Source organism: Xiphophorus hellerii, chromosome 13 (assembly GCF_003331165.1).
Source record: "Xiphophorus hellerii strain 12219 chromosome 13, Xiphophorus_hellerii-4.1, whole genome shotgun sequence".
NCBI lineage: Eukaryota > Metazoa > Chordata > Actinopteri > Cyprinodontiformes > Poeciliidae > Xiphophorus > Xiphophorus hellerii.
Genome location: NC_045684.1, coordinates 15,901,589 through 15,920,241, shown reverse-complemented (window position 1 = coordinate 15,920,241; position 18,653 = coordinate 15,901,589). Strand labels below are relative to the sequence as shown.

Sequence of the window (18,653 nt, the reverse complement as noted above, 5' to 3'; positions counted from 1 at the left end):
TGGACAAACCCAGCTCAGGCATTTCAGTGAGGCAGGGGCAACACATTTAGGGTTCCAGAGGGGGGGCGGCGGTGGGCTGATCAGGGGCACACAACACACTCACATAGACCTCCAGACTGGATCTTGGCCTTGGCCGGAGCGAGGCCAGGTCACCAAAAGAGCGGCTGCGCCTTAGCTTCTCCAGCAGCGTTTCTCGCAGCATTTGGAGGAAGGAGAGGCGCTGGCGCTCGACAGGATATGGCGGCCACTTCTTTACCCAGAGCACACAGGGATGAGGGGAGAGGGGCGTTTGGGGTATGAGCAAGAGCATGATTATGAGACACCGAAGGGCATTATGATGTGGAACTGGATGGATGAGGGTTAGTGCAACACTGATGATGTATAAAAATTATTCGGTTTGTTTTGTCATGCACACAGACAGTGCTTGGACTTACAAAGAAGGAGCTGTCCTGGAAGGTGGGGGTCTCGGGAGTACCCTGGCTGTAGACCGATACTCGTCTCTGGAGGGCTGCAGCTTTGCTCAAGTTGCCCGATGACAGAGTCAGGTCTTCGACATCGAAGGGGCTGATCGAGTGAAAGAAAATTATATGAATTATGAGTGGATTCCAAGAAAGAACTCACTGAACTGCTAATTTCTAGTTTCCCCACTAGGTGGCAGGACACCACTAGCTATACACCAGCACTATGTTTGCAGCTCCTAACAGTTGTGGGCGTTCTGAATATGAAGTGAACATATGGCAAGTCCAGTAATAGACTCTAAAAAGATCAAAATAGACATTGGCTGCATCCCACAGCTCTGCTATGCAGCAATTTGTTCCATATGCTGGGGATAAAAAACTTTCCTTACAAAGATTAACTTAAAACTTAATATGGTGAATCGACGTTGGAGGAACGCTTTGTATTTGATCAGAAACTGTGATTTCATAATTGTTAATTCTTACAAACGTCTACTTACTACCACGTCACCTCCAGGTTGAGTTTGATTGTTCCCAGGTCATTGACATCCACAGCCACCACCTGGGGCATGGCTGTGAACAGCTCCTTGGTCTCACAGATGACGCTGCCCACCAGCATGTGAGTGGCCAAACCCTTCAGCTCGGTCACCTATCGAAGGCAAACACATGTTTTAGTCCCCGACCGCAGGGCGGGAGAGTCGACTGCAGCTGCTCGATGTTTTGTAACCATATTTTCTCTGTGGCACCTTGATGTTGATGAGATCGGAGATGAGGGGCATGAAGACCATCTCGTCTCCGTCCCAGCTTTGCCTGGAGTTTACTTCGATTCTCCCCTTCAACTTCCAGCGCTGCCGACCGTACCGCATGAAAATCTGATGGACGGGACAAAAAGAAACAAGACTTTAACGTAAAATTATTCTTACTTGTCAATTCTGATTACTGAGTACTATCCAGATACAGTATGTTATCTTCTTTTAATACAAAATTTTATCCTCCATCAGCTTCTCAATGTAATATTCAATAATGTAGCTGCTAAATATTTAATCGTCTTCTTTAGCTGACTTCTTACTGGCAGCTATAATGAAGTTTAAGGATTTAGAGAACAGAAAAGTTTCATCCCCCGAATGATTTCCAAAGGGAAATCAGGCATATAAACTGTGGGAGCTGTTTTATGCAGACAATTGTACACTTGGACAGGCTTCACATCAAAAACAATTCTCGTTAACACACTACAATTTAAAGCAAATGTAAATGAGATACAATTGCTTTAAATCTAACTGAAACTGGATAGAAAACAAAAACAGCCCCAATTAATGTCATTTAATAAAAATGGTTAGAAATTCAACCTACAAGAATTCACTACATGTCAGGATATAATACATCAGGCCACATTGTGGCGATATTCAGTCATTTTAATTCAAGAAGCATGAATAAATATTATTCAGTCCATATTTATTAGCATCTATCTATTTAACACTGGCAATAATTGTGAAATTATATAATTGCTTGTATAACAAGCTAGATTATTTTGGCACATGAAGGCTTCCACTGAAACTATTATTTAAAGTTGTTTGAATAGTAAGTTGAATTTAGTAATTCTTACTCAACAAAGGGTGTGGACATTGCACAAACTTTGAAAGGCCTCTGAACTTTGCCGTTTTCCTCTGATCTTTTTAGAAACATACACTTCATGCAGCATTAATCAAACTATTTTGCTAGACAGGCCATTTTCATCACTTTATTGCTTCTATCATCTAATCCTTTCACTTTTTATTTTGCTTATGACTGAGATTTTTTTTTGCGCCCACTTTGATTGAAATTTTGATTGTCTGCTTAAGAAACTGCTCATCTTGCGACATCCATTTTCTTCACAGTGGTAATTTTCACAACAGCAGCAGGGGTTAAGGAAGCAGATGACAAGATCAAATGGGTTCTCGAAAACATATTTAAATAAATATTCCTCACGAGTTGTCAGTGTTTTGTGTCGTAAAGTAAACTGTCACACTCTATCACATTTAAAGGTCAACCTTTTCAATGACCTTTTCAAGCGTCTCCATACTCTTCACTTAGGTTGAAAGTGATTTCTCTTCTTTACCCCCATCTGACAGTAAGCCTACATTTCTAGAATAAATTTCAACCCGAGACATTACCTGGTGTGTAATGTGTAGAGCTGTGAGTCAGACAAAACAAGAGGGAGTTCATTTGTTTTGGGATTGTGTTTTGTCGAGTTTTTGTGGTTAAATGTGGGATAATAAACATGTACAGAATGCAGTAAAGTATACAAGAGATCACGTTAATAAGCAACAGCCATCTGACAGCAAGAAGTCCCCAGAAACAAAGTGAGAAATAAATATTATATGCTCTCAGAGCTACGTTGCTATAACTGGTCCTTGTAAAAGTTTAATTTTATGAGTCACTAAAAAAGTAGATGCTATATAAATAAGATATACCAAAACTACAAAAATAGGCTAGCATCTGACTTTGCAGATTTGACACTGGCATATGAATACAGCTAAACCCTTAAATACTGCTTTCATGCACAGTACAGCTAATATCAGAGTAGGGAAAAAATGTAATAAGGTGAAAGGGGAAATATAACTTTGATAGAAAATCTAAATGCCTTCCATGTATGAAATATAAATAAAATCACAGCGAGCCTTTTCAATGTCTTTCAAAGTAAGCTTAAAACACAACAAAGAGCCAAAAACAGGAAGCACCTCCATATATGGATGACGGCATAGAATCTAATGACACAGTCTTTTAGCCTCTTTATGATTATTATAGTATACAAAAACAATATTTCTCATGTGTAATAGATGTGCATCTGCTTACAAAAACAAAATTGGGTCAACTTTGCAAGAAAGATTATCTTGGGCAACAACCACTGAAACTAAACAGTTTTAAAAACTGGATTTCTCCTCATCCTCAAAAACATAGCATGTTTTGCCTGAGTGTTATGAAACAACTGTTTTATTACTTTAGGGAAAGGAACAACCCAACGCTGAGAGAAGATGGCACAGTGTGATAGCTTAAGCTTTTAAATCGAGTGGGTGTCGTTTGTGAGCATAAAGTCGATCTGGTCAGAAAGCTGATTTTTTTTTTTTTTACAACTGTTTAGACTTTTTAACTTGAACTCATACCTTCACAAAAAAAATCTGCAGAAGTATTGAAAGGTTTTATTGGCTCTAAATGCCTTTATTTGATAGTGAATTGACAGGAAAGTGAGTAATGAGAGAAGGGGGAAGACATCCGGCAAAGGTCACCAGGCCAGGAATCGAACCTGCGACAGCCGCGCCAAGGACTAGGGACTAGTGGTGCAGGGGTTCAGCACAACCCACATATGGAGATATGTGGGTTGTGCTGAACCCCTGCACCACCACAGCACTCCCCTTCTGCAGATTTATCCATACTTAGCTCTAACAATGTTCATTTATTGAGGCGTCTACGTTAAAAGAAGGAGCGAACATTATGCAGCAGCTACCAACTGAGTATTACATTTATATTCATATATATTGAACATTTATTGATAATTTTTATGATGGCACTCGTCAAGTGTAATGTTTGTCACTGGTTTCTCAATTGTCAACTGTATGTTGTTTATATAACTTATCATTTTTGTGTCTTTATGACGTAAAGTACTTTGAACAGCTTTGTTGTAGAACTGTGCTATACAAATGAAATATATATATATATATATATATATATATATATATATATATATATATATATATATATATATATATATACTGGCATCCAATTAACAATACTGGTCAGAATCAGAGCAGAATATTTCAGCAGCAATATGTCACTTAATACTGAAGAATCTAAGAATATACACTAAACTTGGTGAATTTAGGAAGAAAATGAAAATATCCTTACCTCATATTGGTCTCCAGGACAGAGCCTAGCAAAGCCTGCCAATCCTATCAAAAAGGGGAAAAAATGGGACAATTGGAAAATGTAACCAAAATATGCATGTAACTACAAGTTTCAAATTCAGGACAAATTACTATACATTTTCATAGGATTAAGAAGAGAAAGTAAAATTATAATGGTACTTTTCCGTTGAGTGAGCTCACCTTTCATTTTGATGTGAAACTCCCCAAGCAGATTCTCCAGTTCGCTCTCAAAAGCACTCATGTTCTAGACAAAATAAAATAAAAAAAAGGTCAAACAAAAGGATTCAAAGAAAGCGGAAAGAGTTAACTACTGATTCAGCACCAAAGTGCAGTGGAGCACTCCTCTGAGCATTTGTGGACAGGTGAGGACGCAGGTGTGGGTGTGTGTGTGAGTGTTTGGGGGATTTAGAGGTAGAGGTGTTTACAAATGAGGGTAAATAGTAGTCCCTGTAATATGTTGTAGGTGTTGTCTAGTGTGATGTAAACAATAATACAGTTCTGTGTAGAGGTTCAACTACTCTTCAGTCCTTTACACTTTGCTTCAAAGAGCCCAGATAATCTCTTAGGCTTTAAAGCGGTTTTTCTTTGTGCTTTCTGGGGGTCATTCAAAGATTTCTGTGGCTGTTTTTAGACTTATTTTGTTCCACTCACTTTCCCAATCACTTGCCTGAAATGCTCAGAGCTTGAGGTGTTGCTTTATAACCCAATTCTACTTTAAACATCTGAACAACTTCCTCATTGACCTGTCTCCTGGTTTCTACAGTCTTCATGATTATGTTGATCACTAAAGTTCTCTAACAAGCTTTACCGAACAGCTGGAGTTCATCTGCAAGTATTTTCTACTTAAAGCTTTGGTCCATCCCATTAAAATACATTAACATTTGTTGTTGTAATGTAATAAAAATTTGGCAAAAAATTCATGCTTTAGGGTAATGTAACTAAAACCATCATGTTTATCTACAAGCCTAATTTTGCACAGTTTTCCTGCGGTACCTCGGTGTACTCCTTGTACCGACGGTTGACCTCTGCAATGCTCTCTTTGGTGCCTTTGGTGGAGGGAGAGGAGGAGAAGGCCTGCTTCATCCTGATGGCACCGTCCCTCAGGCGGCTCTGGATACAGAAAGCTTCGTACAGCTCATCCACCTGAGGACAAACATTTAGGAGAAAGCAGACAGTCATATATAATTTTCATTTCAAACAGTTTATATGAGAAAAGGAGAAAAATACGTAAAGAGAAGGATGGAAAATGTATGCAGAACCCATAAATGACAGGACACACAAACCAGAAGAGTCTTAAGGTAAACTGTCTACAGCTGCTATGAATATGTGTAGCTACAGGCTTTAAGGACCCCAGTCTGTGACACAGTGGGATGCTTCCCTTCTGAGGTACCATCAGACTGGGCTCAGAGCTCAGCTGGAGAGGATTTCAGGTTTCAGCAGCAGCCTGAGTTTATGCTCTACAGAACTGCACAAGAAACAAGGAACATCTCTACCAACGTCTGGATAATTTACTGGAAGGTAAAACAACGAAGTTTCAGAAGAGATGTAGATCAGAAACTGCAGCGTCTTCTGTCACCTCAACATCAATTTTTCCCCTTACTTCACTTTCTTTAAATCTGTTGATTCTATCCACCTTTTCTAAAAATTAACAATTAATTCCACATATGAATTCTAAATCTCACATTATTTCCCCAAAACATTAAATGTAATGTATATGCAAGGTTGAAACGTCAAATTGAGCTAAGTACATAAAAAAGTAAGTTTAACTGATTATCTCAAGCTAACTAACCTAGAAATATTAAAACAAAGCAGATACTCAAAGGTTGAAGTAGTGCTGAGTAACAAACTCTGAAAGCATATTTCACCTGGACTTCTAATTTCTGCCTTTTTGACCTTCCTGAAGTCCTACATGATCAAAGTGACAGCCCGGCAAAACAAAACACCTGTGGTGAACCTCATCAAAGGGAGATATACTGTAGCTGCCTGACTGGTGCCAGCGCTGAAATATTGATGCTGAGTGCTTTTTATGGCACTCATTAGGGAGACGCTGGAGCGAACGGGTCAGTCTGGCTCCTGTTGTCCTAATAGCTGCCATTTATTTGTGACTCTTTACAAAACACCATCTGGAGAGACTTTTAAGATGGGGACGCGATTGGAGTCCATGCTGGAAAGTTTCTGTTCGATGGGGTTTGAAAATCAAGTCAGATGATGTTAGATTTAAATCTCACACCCACGGTGATCCCAGCAGCTCCACCTCAAACCGAGCAGCCCACCAGCCTACCCCAGGGAGGGGCCCAGCCCGTCTGCCTGTCTGTCTGTCTGTGGTGTGTGTGGCGAAGCGGCAGCAGCTGGAATCAGCCTCAGAACAACATCTAACCTCACACGCTGTGTTTACTCATCGTAAAGGAGATCCAGAGGCTGGAATTGATCTGAAATGTTTCAGCGCATCTTGCAGCGCCTCATGGGTGGGAGATACGATATGGAATTAAGTTTTTCCACCATATTTTGTGGTGCCAATAGGATAATTATAGAAATGACGATAAGAACTATTTATTACTTCTGTGGCTGCATTGTACCACACACAAGTATCGCTCTTGAGAAACATTCTGAGCTTTTGGGTAGAGACTGCACACAGTACCTGCGCATTGAATTGCATTGTCAATTTTACTGATATTTATTGAACAGTGGAGAAAATAGTAAAAAATAAAATAATTTCTATAGAGTTTTTTTTAAAAACACCATTAATTGGAATTTGTATTGTAAAAGATGAATCAAAATTCTCATCCTGAAATTAGAAAACACAATAAATGCCCAATTACACAGGGATCCGACATATCAGCCGAATTTGCAACCACCAGTGATTTCAATCCTTTTTAAAGTCATTAATGCAGTGTAAATACAAAGTTTTACAATAACTTTACGTGGATATTTGAGTTGTGAGCATGATTAAAATACGGACGGATGACGGGATGAAGTGGCAGGTGGACAGACAAACTGACAGCCAAATTGGCAGAAGGAAGGGAAATATTTTCATACACTTATATTCTTTTTCCACTTTTGTAAAAATGAATCCTGGAACTTGAAAATGCTTAAATAAAATTCAAAATTTTTCCAGCCTCTGTAGGAACCACAAGGTAATGGGCTAAACATCGAGAGAAAGTGATGCTTCTTTGCAGGGAAACTGGCCTCCAACAAACCAGAGCTGATGAATAGTCATTATCCTATCATTGTTGGATAATGAAGCTAATTTTTGTCCCCAATTACAGAGGCCGCTTGCTGCCTTCGAGGACATGCGCTTGTGAAGGTCAGCCAACCCTTCCTCCAGAGGCTGTCCATCAGCATATTGCTCTGCCTTGGGCACATTACACCCCAGGGAAAGAAGAAACATGAAAGGCAAAATACAAACAGAGAGAGAACCGCCGACACAGACAGATGGCTAAAAATCTAACATGTCTCGTTTCTAGCCCATTGTGAAAGACAACAGTGCAGATTCTCCTCTCCAAACAAGACAAACACAGGCACACAGGATCAGAAACACTTCGCTGTTCCTGAACTCCTTCTCAGGACGTTCAGGAGCGTCCTGAGAAGCTGTTCAATATTTGGTTTTATTAGTTGTACAGGGCTTTGCATTAACAGAAAAACATTAGGATTGATTAGATTTACCCAGAATCATTAAAGTGAAGCAATAAGAAAAAAAAAACTTAAACAGTTAAAGGTAACTCCTTTAATACAGCACTTTGGATAGGTATTCATTTATACTGAACTTTTTTATATTTTGCAACAAACCATAATGCATTTTATTGGGATTTTATGTGGTAGACCAACAAAAAGTAGTAAATAATAGTGAAGTGAGAGGACCGAGTGAAAAATGAAATATGGTTCTTTAAAATCTAAGAATCCTTGAATCGGAAAAGTGTGTCATGCATTCGTTTTAACCCCCTTTACGCCGATATCCTTAAATAAATTTCAGCGCAACAACTTCAGACATCTACTTGGCAAACAGTGTCCATCTGTAGAAAAGAAAGAAACAATATCAACTCAAGTACAGATGTTCTATGAAGAGCCAAGGGATTTATTTTTTTAGAGAAAAATAAAGGATAAAATATAAAGAGTGACATAACTGGAAACCTACAAAGAAATAGAAGTTCACCTAAACTGACAGGCCAAATATAGGAGGGAATTAATCAGAGAAGCAGCCAAGAGGCCCACGGTAACTCTGGATGAGCTGCAAAGATCCACAGCTCAGGTGGGAGAATCTGCCACGACAGCAGCCATCAGTTGAGCAACTACTGTATGTGCTACTTTGTGTTGGTCTATCAAATAAAATCTCATTGAAGTTTTCAATTATAACGTGCCAGAATGTAGAAAAAGTTTATGTAATACAAATACATCTGCAAGGCACTGTAGTTGTATGACCTTAAAGGGTCATTCAATGAAAAAATTCCCTCCTGTTTTGGCTCTCGGCCAGCACATCTGGTAAGTGGTTATTATAGATTAAATCTAAATCTATGCTAAAATCAGATCTCTTTTGAAGTGTTTTAATTACAGCTCGGAGTGCTGGAGTGGAAAAAAATAAACAGCTTGAAAAACCAGCTGAGAGTTTTGGGAACATCTTTACTAGGGAATCAGTTTTGGTCCTTGTGAGAAGCAGACTAAATATTTATTAAGTAGTGTTCTGATGCTGTCGACCAATTAAGTTTAACTGGGAATTTTACAGGATTGTATTTGAGAATAATAGTATTCAAATTGACTGTGTAATTTTAACAGAATCTTCAGGATTCGGCTAAAAATCCTCTTAAGACGTGAACATTATCGAGAATTGTTGGATAATGGCGCACACCAACCTACATTTCATGCCCAGGAGCAAGTGATTATAAGCAGATTAAAAAGCTGCAGGCCCCACCAAACAGCATCAAACACCCGGACCCTCTCTGGGGAGCTGTGTGTGTGTGTGTGTGTGCGTGTTTACAGACTAGCAATCAAGAGTGGGGGGGAAGGGGAAGCAGAAAATGCCCTTTATTAAAAAATAATCACATGCAAAGTATTTTCAGTCATCCTGGGTTGAATTTGGCATGTGGTTAGCACCGAAACACACCCGACCTCGGAAAAGGAGAGGTTGCCTGGCAGCTGCTCTGCTCACCTTCAGTCTGTGTCACTCATCTTTTTAATGATGCCCTGCTGATACCGCTCCCCACACACACAAACATAAGCAGTGGCTACAGACCTCGTCCCATGCAGGACATCATAGAGGTTGTGTTGTGCCACCTGCCTCCTCCACGCGTGCCAATTACAGCGCAGACATCTGCAGGCAACGCGGGAACAAAAGCGCGGGCTGATGTGACTCGCAAACCAACAACCCCGCTGATCGACGATTGTTAAGTTGTCCCTCGTGGCAGCTGTTCGGCACAGAGAGACACGGCTGAGTCTGGGCTTAAACACGTTCACACCTGAGCTCACAGCTGCCGCAACGATGAACAGATATGTTTTTCTGAGACGAGAGAAAATGCCACATGCTGGTGCTGCAGAACGTAAATCCAGTGATTATCCAAAAGCAATATAAATCTGATGGTATTTCTGAATGTTGCGGCATTGATGCTACTATTGCTACCTCTGCAGTACACATCACCCTGTGCAAGTACAAAATGGAAGAAAAAAATTTAATGTGTGCTAAAAAAACAACAAAAAAACATATGCCTCTTGTTTTTCTCTTTCATCTTAAAAATGTGTCACAAATCTTCCATTCATGACCAGCTGAAGCGCTTTCTTTCAGATAGTCAACTAAGCAGATCTATGCAACTTTGTATTGCTCTGCTTTACATATCTTGGCCAAAACTGTATTTTGTATAAACTTTCTTGACAGAATATAATCTGTGTATTTTAATTTTATTTTAATAGTGATTTCTGTTCCAGAAAATAGGAACCATGGAAAAGTAATTTCTAAGAAAGGAAGAAAAGTTTGTGAATTTAGCTTTTACAAACAATCCAAACAGAGTCAGTAATGAGACTGCAGAAAACATCAGTGAACATGATGCTAATATTATGCCTGCGAGCAAAACAGAAAAACAGTCAGAGCTAAATTTAACCTGATGGAGAGAGACGGAGGCTTCAAACCTGCATGACAAGGTAAATCAGACAATTCTTTGCTTCTCCAAATATTTGCAGCAACATTTAAATCTATTTCTGTTCCGAGTCAGCAAGAACCGAGAGGGTGTCAAAACAAAGCTGGACTTCAAGGTGAAAGTCTGAGTCTTTGGTTCCTCAACACCATCCTGTGACATCTTCATAACACAGAGGAAACTTCGCTACGTTTTGTTTGTCACCGGTGTCAAAGAAAAGCTCAGTGCAGAAATACTTTATGACTTTAGAGACGTCGCCTAGTATAACTTGACTGACATATTTTTATCATGTTCCGTTTCCCGTATTTAGAAACCTTCTCAGTCACACCTAATCCAAATTCATTACGCCTTCCTGTCCTCGGAAAAAAGGAAAAGCTTTGCATTACAAATCAGTTCAAAACACAATCTCTTTCACCGCTTTAGTCCTGTTCCACATGCTTGATTATGGACAAAGCTGAAGTTTTCATTGTCCTTAATCTTGCGTACGGCTACCGAGGGTCAACATTCCAGGTAGATGGCTTCCTTGAATTCCCAATTTGACTTCAAAGGCTGTCTTGAAGGTAACCATAGTTACCGTTGGATCTGTGCAGTTGTGTTGACGTGCGTGCTCTGATAACCTGCTGTCAGGTCTGATTTGATGCCCAGCAAGCTATATTGGACTACAACAGAGGATGTGGAAGAACAGTCAAAGAGCCTTGCAAGCTTGTAGGATCTACAAAAAAAATGGTTGGAGATTACGGACCCCAGCTGGGAGCCTGTGAGGAGACTACAACAAAGGGTAGAAAAGGGGAAAAACGTTTTCTTTTTTGTCATAAGCATTAAAACAGCAGGAAACCTAAACTTATTATCCAAACAGGAACAAAAATAAATAAATAATATAAAAAGAGAGTTCTCAAGGCTTTTGGTCTAATAAAAAAGAATAAAAGAATAGATTTAAGTTATTAAAGGGCAGACATATCACAATACCTAATAAACACTTTCACATTTTAGAAAACATGGAAAGTAGAGTTGTTTTTTTCTTTTTTCATTGGAGGCTGTTCTTTTAAGAACAGAGAAATAAGACAGGTGGCAAAAACAGGAACAAATTTCTACACACGCTTCACGCTTCACAAGAACTCAAGAGCAGAACCCATCGGAGGTTCACTTTGGTCAGTAAGGTGCCCTGATCGCAGTTTTCTGGCCGATCACCAATTTTTAAAAAGTGTTGGAAATAACAGGAGCTTCTTAAAAGCTTAAAATGTACATTACCAAACATTTTCAGCTTGATATATAGAGCATTTTTATAGCTGCTGAATGTAACGTAGTTAATTGACTATGCTATAAAATGGCATTATGTGAGATGTAACGCACAGAAAGTCAATTTGACATAATAACCCCCTATAAAAACAGATTTTGACCAAAGTTCTTTGTGGATAACATACAAAAATAACTGCACTTAAATAAAATATATCCTTTACAAAAATAAGAAGTACACAGGAAGAATTATGTTAGCTACATTATTTGGAGAGACTGAAATGCCTGTAATATGTAAAAGGTATGAAACATCAACTCCTTTTACTTTTTTTGTTTTTATGAATATCTGCCTACAAGGGGAAAAAAACAACAAGGAAAAAAAAGGGTGTATGAAAGATTCAGGTCAGAACTGTTAAAACATTTTTTATGGTACAAAGAGCCCAAAAATAATAAGAACCCACTGGGACCTCAGCAATCCTTACCTTGCTGATGTGAAACTCGAGGCGCCTCATGTACCTCTCAATGCTTTTGATTTGCTGCAGGAAGAGACAGACAGCCAGCTTCACTACAACAACAATGTGGCAACACATGGCATTTTGATGCAAAAACGTCTTGTTACTTTTCAACACAACCTCCATTGGCTCACCTTGTCGAGATCATACAGCACTCCCTGGAGAATAACAACAAAAAAAAGTTAGGAAAAGGCGTGCATCAAACAATGATTTTAAATAGAAAAGTCATAAAATATACTTTTTTATGTTGCTTAAACCTAATATTTGTATGCACAATGCTGATCCATATCAACATGTTTTCATGCATCTCACCAGGCGAGAATTCCTCTTCATGTCTTTCATTAGAGATGTGAGTTTATCCAGCTCCGTCTGATGAACTTCAAGATATTCACTAAGCAGCAGGTAAAGAAACGTGTGATAAAAATCTTCTCAGATCACTCAAAGGAAATAGCAAAGGTTACTGTTGGCAAAGCAATGTCTTAAACACAAACATTTATGAGATTAGTCTAAACATTCCCAGGTGGGAATGTTAACTACGATGACTGGATGAACATGAGAGTGGACTCACTCCAAGCCTTGTTTGAGAGCTGTGTAGACCTCCTCCAGCCGTTTGGGCTGCGGCTCCCTGGAGCTGCTGCCGCCTTTATGGCCAGATAGGTGGGGCTTCTTGGGCTTGGACTGAGGCTTCTTCAGCACTACGGAGTTCCCAATGAACGAGTTACAGCTGCAGACCCAGAAAGATGGATGAGGATTTTATATTCCACTGGCTTTGACGAACTCCAAACCAAAGCTGGTGTGAATAGTATCATGAAAAAGCATTCGCATTAGTCGGCTCTTGCTTTTTTCGGACATTTACATATTTCTTACCATTTACTGAGGATAACCTGAGTAAATACAAAAAAAAAAACTGTTTACAAATGATGGTTTCACTTATTTAGAGAAACTATCCAAAACTATCCAAACAGGGCTTTACCTATGTGAAAAAAACAACAGCAGCCCATTAAACTTTAATACTGGTTGTGTCACCGTTGGCGTCAACAATTGTCATCTAGTGTTTGTGGTGACTGGCAGTGAGTCTTTTACATCTCTATAAAAGGTAATTGGTCCACTTTTCTTGGAAGAATTGCTTTAATCCAGCCACATTGGAGGGTTTAAAGCATGTAAAGCACAGTCTGTTTATAGTCGTGCCACAGCATCTCAATCCAGTTCAAACTATGCAGGGCCCCTTTTTGTGCACTTCAGAGAAAGACATGCATGTATGCCTCAGTTCATGGCCTCCACAAGCTGATGTCCGGACAGTCTTCATGGTAGAGGTGTCAGAGTTCAAAACGTTTCTCATCAGTCCAGTCATCATTCAGATGTTCTTTTGGCTAATGTTAATTGGGTCTTGATGCTCTTTTATTGGTCAGTACTGGTTTTCACCTTGAAACTCTCCCAACAAGCAATTTTTGCTGAATCTCTTTCCTTATTTTTGAATTTGAACTCTGACCTTAACCTTTAGAGACGCCTGTCCTGCTTTAGATATTGTTCTTGGTTCCTTTTGACCTCCTGGATGACCTGGTGATGCATTATTTGATCAGGTTTGGCAGGTGGGTCTCTTCAGAGATTTTCTTTTCACACTGATAAAAACTTTCTCATATGTTCTTGCATTATTATTATTATTATAATTATTATTATTGTTTGATGGATTTTAATAGGCCTGGGTGTGGTTATGGAAATCAAACAAATTTTTACAAAAATTTGAAAAGTTATAATGATTTAAAGAGGTTGACAGTTTTCATCATATGTCAAGGTTGCTTGTTCTTTTGGTTTTTTTTTTAAATCAATAAATGATATAATCATTCCAAACATATTTTGTATTACATTTGGTTATCTCTGTCTGGTACTAAAATCTGTTTGGTAATCTGACACTTTTCTTTTTTGCAGAAAAAGAATGCATAACACTGTGACTCTCTTGTTAAACATGTTAACAAATCACATCTTCACCAAAGAAGCCTAGACGATCTTATCACTCCCAGGAAGCGTGTGTGAAACGGCACGTATGTGTGTCTATCTGTAAAGTCATGCGGACACGTCCTCTCTGAGCCCCGGCTACTTTTAACTGACCTCAGAAAGGCCATCATTTATCTTGATCCAGAGCAAAGTTACAAAACTGAGCCAATAAAGCTCAGAGCAATCAGTGACGCTCGACTATTCATCTGTCTCCTCCCCAGCGGTGGCTCACAAAGAGAAACCCACAACTGATTCAAAAGGAAGAAGACAATACATCTGGTACAGCTACGCACAAGTCGGGTGTTAAAGAAAATGGAAAAAAAAAAATCATTTAAATCATTTCATTACAATTCTCTTTATATTTAATGAGATACTTGTGAATTTCTTTAAGGAATTAGATATTTATATATATATATATATATATATAAAACAAATGTACAATAAGAGCATTTAAATCCATTATATTTCTATGTAAAATGTCCTGACATTTAAAGTAGTTTATGGTGACATCCAATAAGGTTTCCACGGCCCACAGCATTACAGATCCCCTGCCACACTAAACAGCAGGCATTTCTTCACATATCTTCTGTGTCTTCATCTGCTGTAATAAAATTGACCCACTTGCAGCTCAACCTTATTCTCAGTTGAGCAACGCCCATTGTTCAATGCAAAATGATAAAGTATTTCAAATTATAGAAAGTTCCACATTCTTCCATCTTTTGTGTCATTTTGTTTTTAGCTAATCTTGTGATTTAGTGCATTGCACCGGTTTTAAAAATAGCCAATTCAGGTTCATTAAAATAAATAAATAAATAAATTAAATAAAAATAATAATACGTAATAATAATAATAATAATAATAATAAAAACAGTAAAACAATTCTGTTATTTAACAAAGTGGAAACATCATTCCACAGTTTTGTTTGATATTTTTTATTAGTTAGTTCTAAAAGTTCCTATAAAAAATACTGCAGACTGAACTCCATCTCCTTTTACCCCAAATTGTTTTTGCGTTAATACGGAGCAGCTCTTTGGTCTTTTAGAGACCAAAGAGCTGCCACACATTTTTTTTCTGTCCTCCCATTAATTCATGTTACGTCACACTCATTTTTGCCCCATTCGTGGTTTTTAAAAGTATCTCAGATTTAACAAACCGCAGTATTTCCTTCGACCGAACGATCGTCTTAGGGACACGAAAGCAACCAATTCTAGAGCTGGACGAGTTGAAACGTGCGAGTGGAAGTTCATGCAGAGCTGCCACAAATGTAGGGCAACACTGAATCAAACTGCTGTTTAGCCTTGGGGTCAGATGAGCTGTAGTGCAAAATGTTTCTTGACGGAGACACGCTTAGGAGCATGCATATGCACACATGCCACAATTTCTATGCCAACTAATACATTTGATTTTGCACCCTTGCACGAAAAGTGCAACGTCTGTAAGATGCAAGCATGCATGAATGCCTGTAAAGCATGATCGCATATCACGCATGAGAAGTCCGTTAGCAGCAACAGAGCCACTCGTTCAGACTTTGAAGCGCTGCAGCAGCATCACAGGCCGTATCTCTGCAGCCTTCCACTTCCCTCATTATCAGAGTGTAACTCGTCTGTCGCTGCAAGTCGCCCACACACTTGAGTCATTCCAACAAATACCATGCCATCCACTGTCTGAACAGAGAGAAAAGAGAGCAGGGGCATTTTAAAATGGGTTCTCTCGGCAGGACCAGGACAGCTGAAGACAAGAAAGCGCTGAAAAAGAAGATTGCAAAAGAGAAATCCGGGATGGAAGTGTGAATGTGCTTTATCTCTAGAAGATTGAGTCAAAAATATCATCCTTAAAGACTATTGAGGTGAAAACTATAGAAACCCTGTGGGTTGCTTGAATGTTTTGCAGAGATGTCAGGAATGAATAAAAAAGAGACTTTTCCAGTCTCATATTTGGAAGGAAGGATGGACAAATATAACTTTGGATAGGGGACATAATATTTTTTTAGAGACCACATTTTTAAAAAGTCCTTCACTCTAATTATATGACCTTTTAAACTTTTCCAAAACAAATAGAAAGCATCTTCACATTTTGAGCCAGTTTATCAGAAAACTTAATGAGTTTCCTGCAAAACTGTCTAGTTAATATATCTTCACCTTCCTAAAATAATGGCATTTGTCATTTTTTCCAAAAGTCAATTTTGCAGAAAAAAAGTTTTAGAGACATATTCTGAAATAAGCATAAATTTTAGAGAAGCATCTTATTGTGGTGTGGATTTTTTTTATGATCTCATCTCATTTGCTAGGTTAACAAGAAATATTTTAGAATGGACATGTGACTATTGATTAAACTTCAAGCTTCAGGCTGACGAGGAGCATCAGTGAAAGTCTGTCATTTTGTTTTTCCACCATGTTCCACGCTGTCCAGACAGTCGGTGATCTGTCAGAAATCTCATTGGTCAGAGCTGCAAAACTCTAAAAGCCTTTAACACCCAAAACTGACTGCAGCAAAAGCCCCTTTTAACGTCTCTGAACATCTGTTTCCAAGCCCAAAAAAAAGCAGCATATTAACTTGGCCTTAATATCCACTTCTGTGAAGTAGCAGCTTGTCTTTGCATTTAAAGTAAATCAGGATCACAAATCCAAAGTAATAATATTTCCCCATTTGAAAAGCATTAATGACGGAAGCAGCTCTGCTACTTCTCAACGCAGCGATCATTCAGAAGTGATGTCAGCGCAGCAACATGACTGTTTATACAGATTACTGACACTTCGCATCTTCTCCCACTGTTGCAGCCATCTCTCTTGGCAGGTTTGATGCTATTCTTGAGCGCTATTCTTCTCCTCTAATGAGCCGTGGTGATGCACGTAGACACAGAATTGCAAACAGACTTGTGCCCTTAGATTTACCCCCTTTTTGCATCTCCACATGTTACAAGGCTTAAGAAACATGCAGCAAGCTGAAAATACCATGAGTGGGAGCAGTATGTCAGGTTTGGCTGGGATAAACCAGTAATTAGTAGTCCAGGAAGTACATTCTTGAAAAACAGCACTTTAAATTGTTTGCAAGACAGTTAGAATTATTGATATTACTAGTAAGCCAGAAGGAGTTTTTCTCATAATAAGCACAATATTTCAAAAATGCAGAATGCAGGAAAACCTTGTGACTCCAAAAATCATTTTAAACAATCACTTATAGCATTTCTTGTTCTAATCTTTTAATTACTAATTAATAAAATCTTACACTTTGATAAAGTAGCAATAATCATCATCATTCATGCTAAAAAAATAAAGTTTTCTCTACTGTCCATGATCATCTTGGCTACATTTATGTTTGTATGCATATTTAAAACAGCTAAAGTAGACCAAACACGTAATTACCTTTTAAATATAATGGGTAAAAACAACATCAACAAAATTTTAGATAGCAACCTTTAGTGTAATGTGGAACTACACAACATATTTATTTCCTATTAGTTTTAACGTGTTCAAAACTGTAATCAGAAATTACTTGGTGACAATATTTCTATTTTAAGGTTAAAACTGTTTAATTGCCATGTATTTAAAGTCTGAATGCATTATCATTCCCTGTTCTACCTTATATAGAGCTTAGTGAAGAAGAGGCTAATGCTCAAAGACAGATTTAAATAATAAGAGCCTATTTATATTGGGTTTGTGGCCAAAAAGAAACATTTTCTGTGAGAAGAAAAATGGATGTAAATCTAGCACTGCAAATGTATCTAATCTAGCTTACCCCTGACTTGCATATTAATTTATTTCAAATATATATATATATATTTTTTTTAAATGCTCCTGTGGTGGGTTTTTGTGGGTGTTTACTTACCGAGAGCGCCGCTCCTGCAACGTGCTGAATCCGGCGAACGACTGGCTCCGTATGATCCCGTTGGGCCCTCCAGGGGAGTGGGTGCCGGCCGACATGATCTCCGGGACACGGGAAGACACTCCTGCAGCAGACAAAAACACAGTTTAAAAATAAAAACAAAAAATCAAGATCCAGACTTTTCCAGAATCAACTTTACTGTAAAATACGAAATACCAACTATGAATTTTATGGCAATATTTGTAGGATGACAGGCTTCAAAAACCTGTAAGGAAGGAAGGAAGCAAGGGATGGAGAGAGGAAAGGAAGGACAGAGGGTAGGAAGCAGGACACAAAGAAGGAAGGACAAGTCTGGAAACGCAAACATTTCTCCTTATTCTTATTTGATTCCATGCTTTTCCCGACCTGGAAAACAGTGAAAGGGTATTCTGTGCTTTTCCATATTTGTCCAGACTAAGCAGGAATCCTGAAAATAAGCAGAGTGAAGTGAGCATTGTGCAGAGCAGCAGCGGATTAGGCGCCGTTGGTGATGCTCTCCATGTGGATGAGCAGCATTCAGAGCCTGTCCCAGCACGTCTCGACCTTCTTTAGAGCTCCGTCACCACGTTGATGCAAACAAACGTC

General features: G+C 38.7%; 1 protein-coding gene across 7 annotated transcripts in view; it reads right to left on the bottom strand.

The window, feature by feature from the left end:
- Positions 1 to 18,653, bottom strand: part of ripor2 (RHO family interacting cell polarization regulator 2) — a 72,390-nt gene that overhangs the window by 10,503 nt on the left and 43,234 nt on the right. For 4 of the 7 annotated variants that reach the window (XM_032580849.1, XM_032580851.1, XM_032580848.1 and 1 more), the window contains exons 2-13: positions 18,033 to 18,153; positions 12,784 to 12,939; positions 12,528 to 12,606; positions 12,350 to 12,373; positions 12,186 to 12,239; positions 5,348 to 5,497; positions 4,535 to 4,598; positions 4,335 to 4,378; positions 1,202 to 1,327; positions 956 to 1,104; positions 435 to 564; positions 104 to 250 (exon numbers count right to left, since the gene is read on the bottom strand). In XM_032580849.1, coding sequence (XP_032436740.1) covers positions 104 to 250; positions 435 to 564; positions 956 to 1,104; positions 1,202 to 1,327; positions 4,335 to 4,378; positions 4,535 to 4,598; positions 5,348 to 5,497; positions 12,186 to 12,239; positions 12,350 to 12,373; positions 12,528 to 12,606; positions 12,784 to 12,939; positions 18,033 to 18,153 — 1,244 coding nt within the window. Of the gene's footprint in view, positions 1 to 103; positions 251 to 434; positions 565 to 955; positions 1,105 to 1,201; positions 1,328 to 4,334; positions 4,379 to 4,534; positions 4,599 to 5,347; positions 5,498 to 12,185; positions 12,240 to 12,349; positions 12,374 to 12,527; positions 12,607 to 12,783; positions 12,940 to 18,032; positions 18,154 to 18,249; positions 18,270 to 18,434; positions 18,585 to 18,653 lie in introns of those variants that run through there. The other 3 variants (XM_032580850.1, XM_032580853.1, XM_032580854.1) reach the window with 3 other exon arrangements.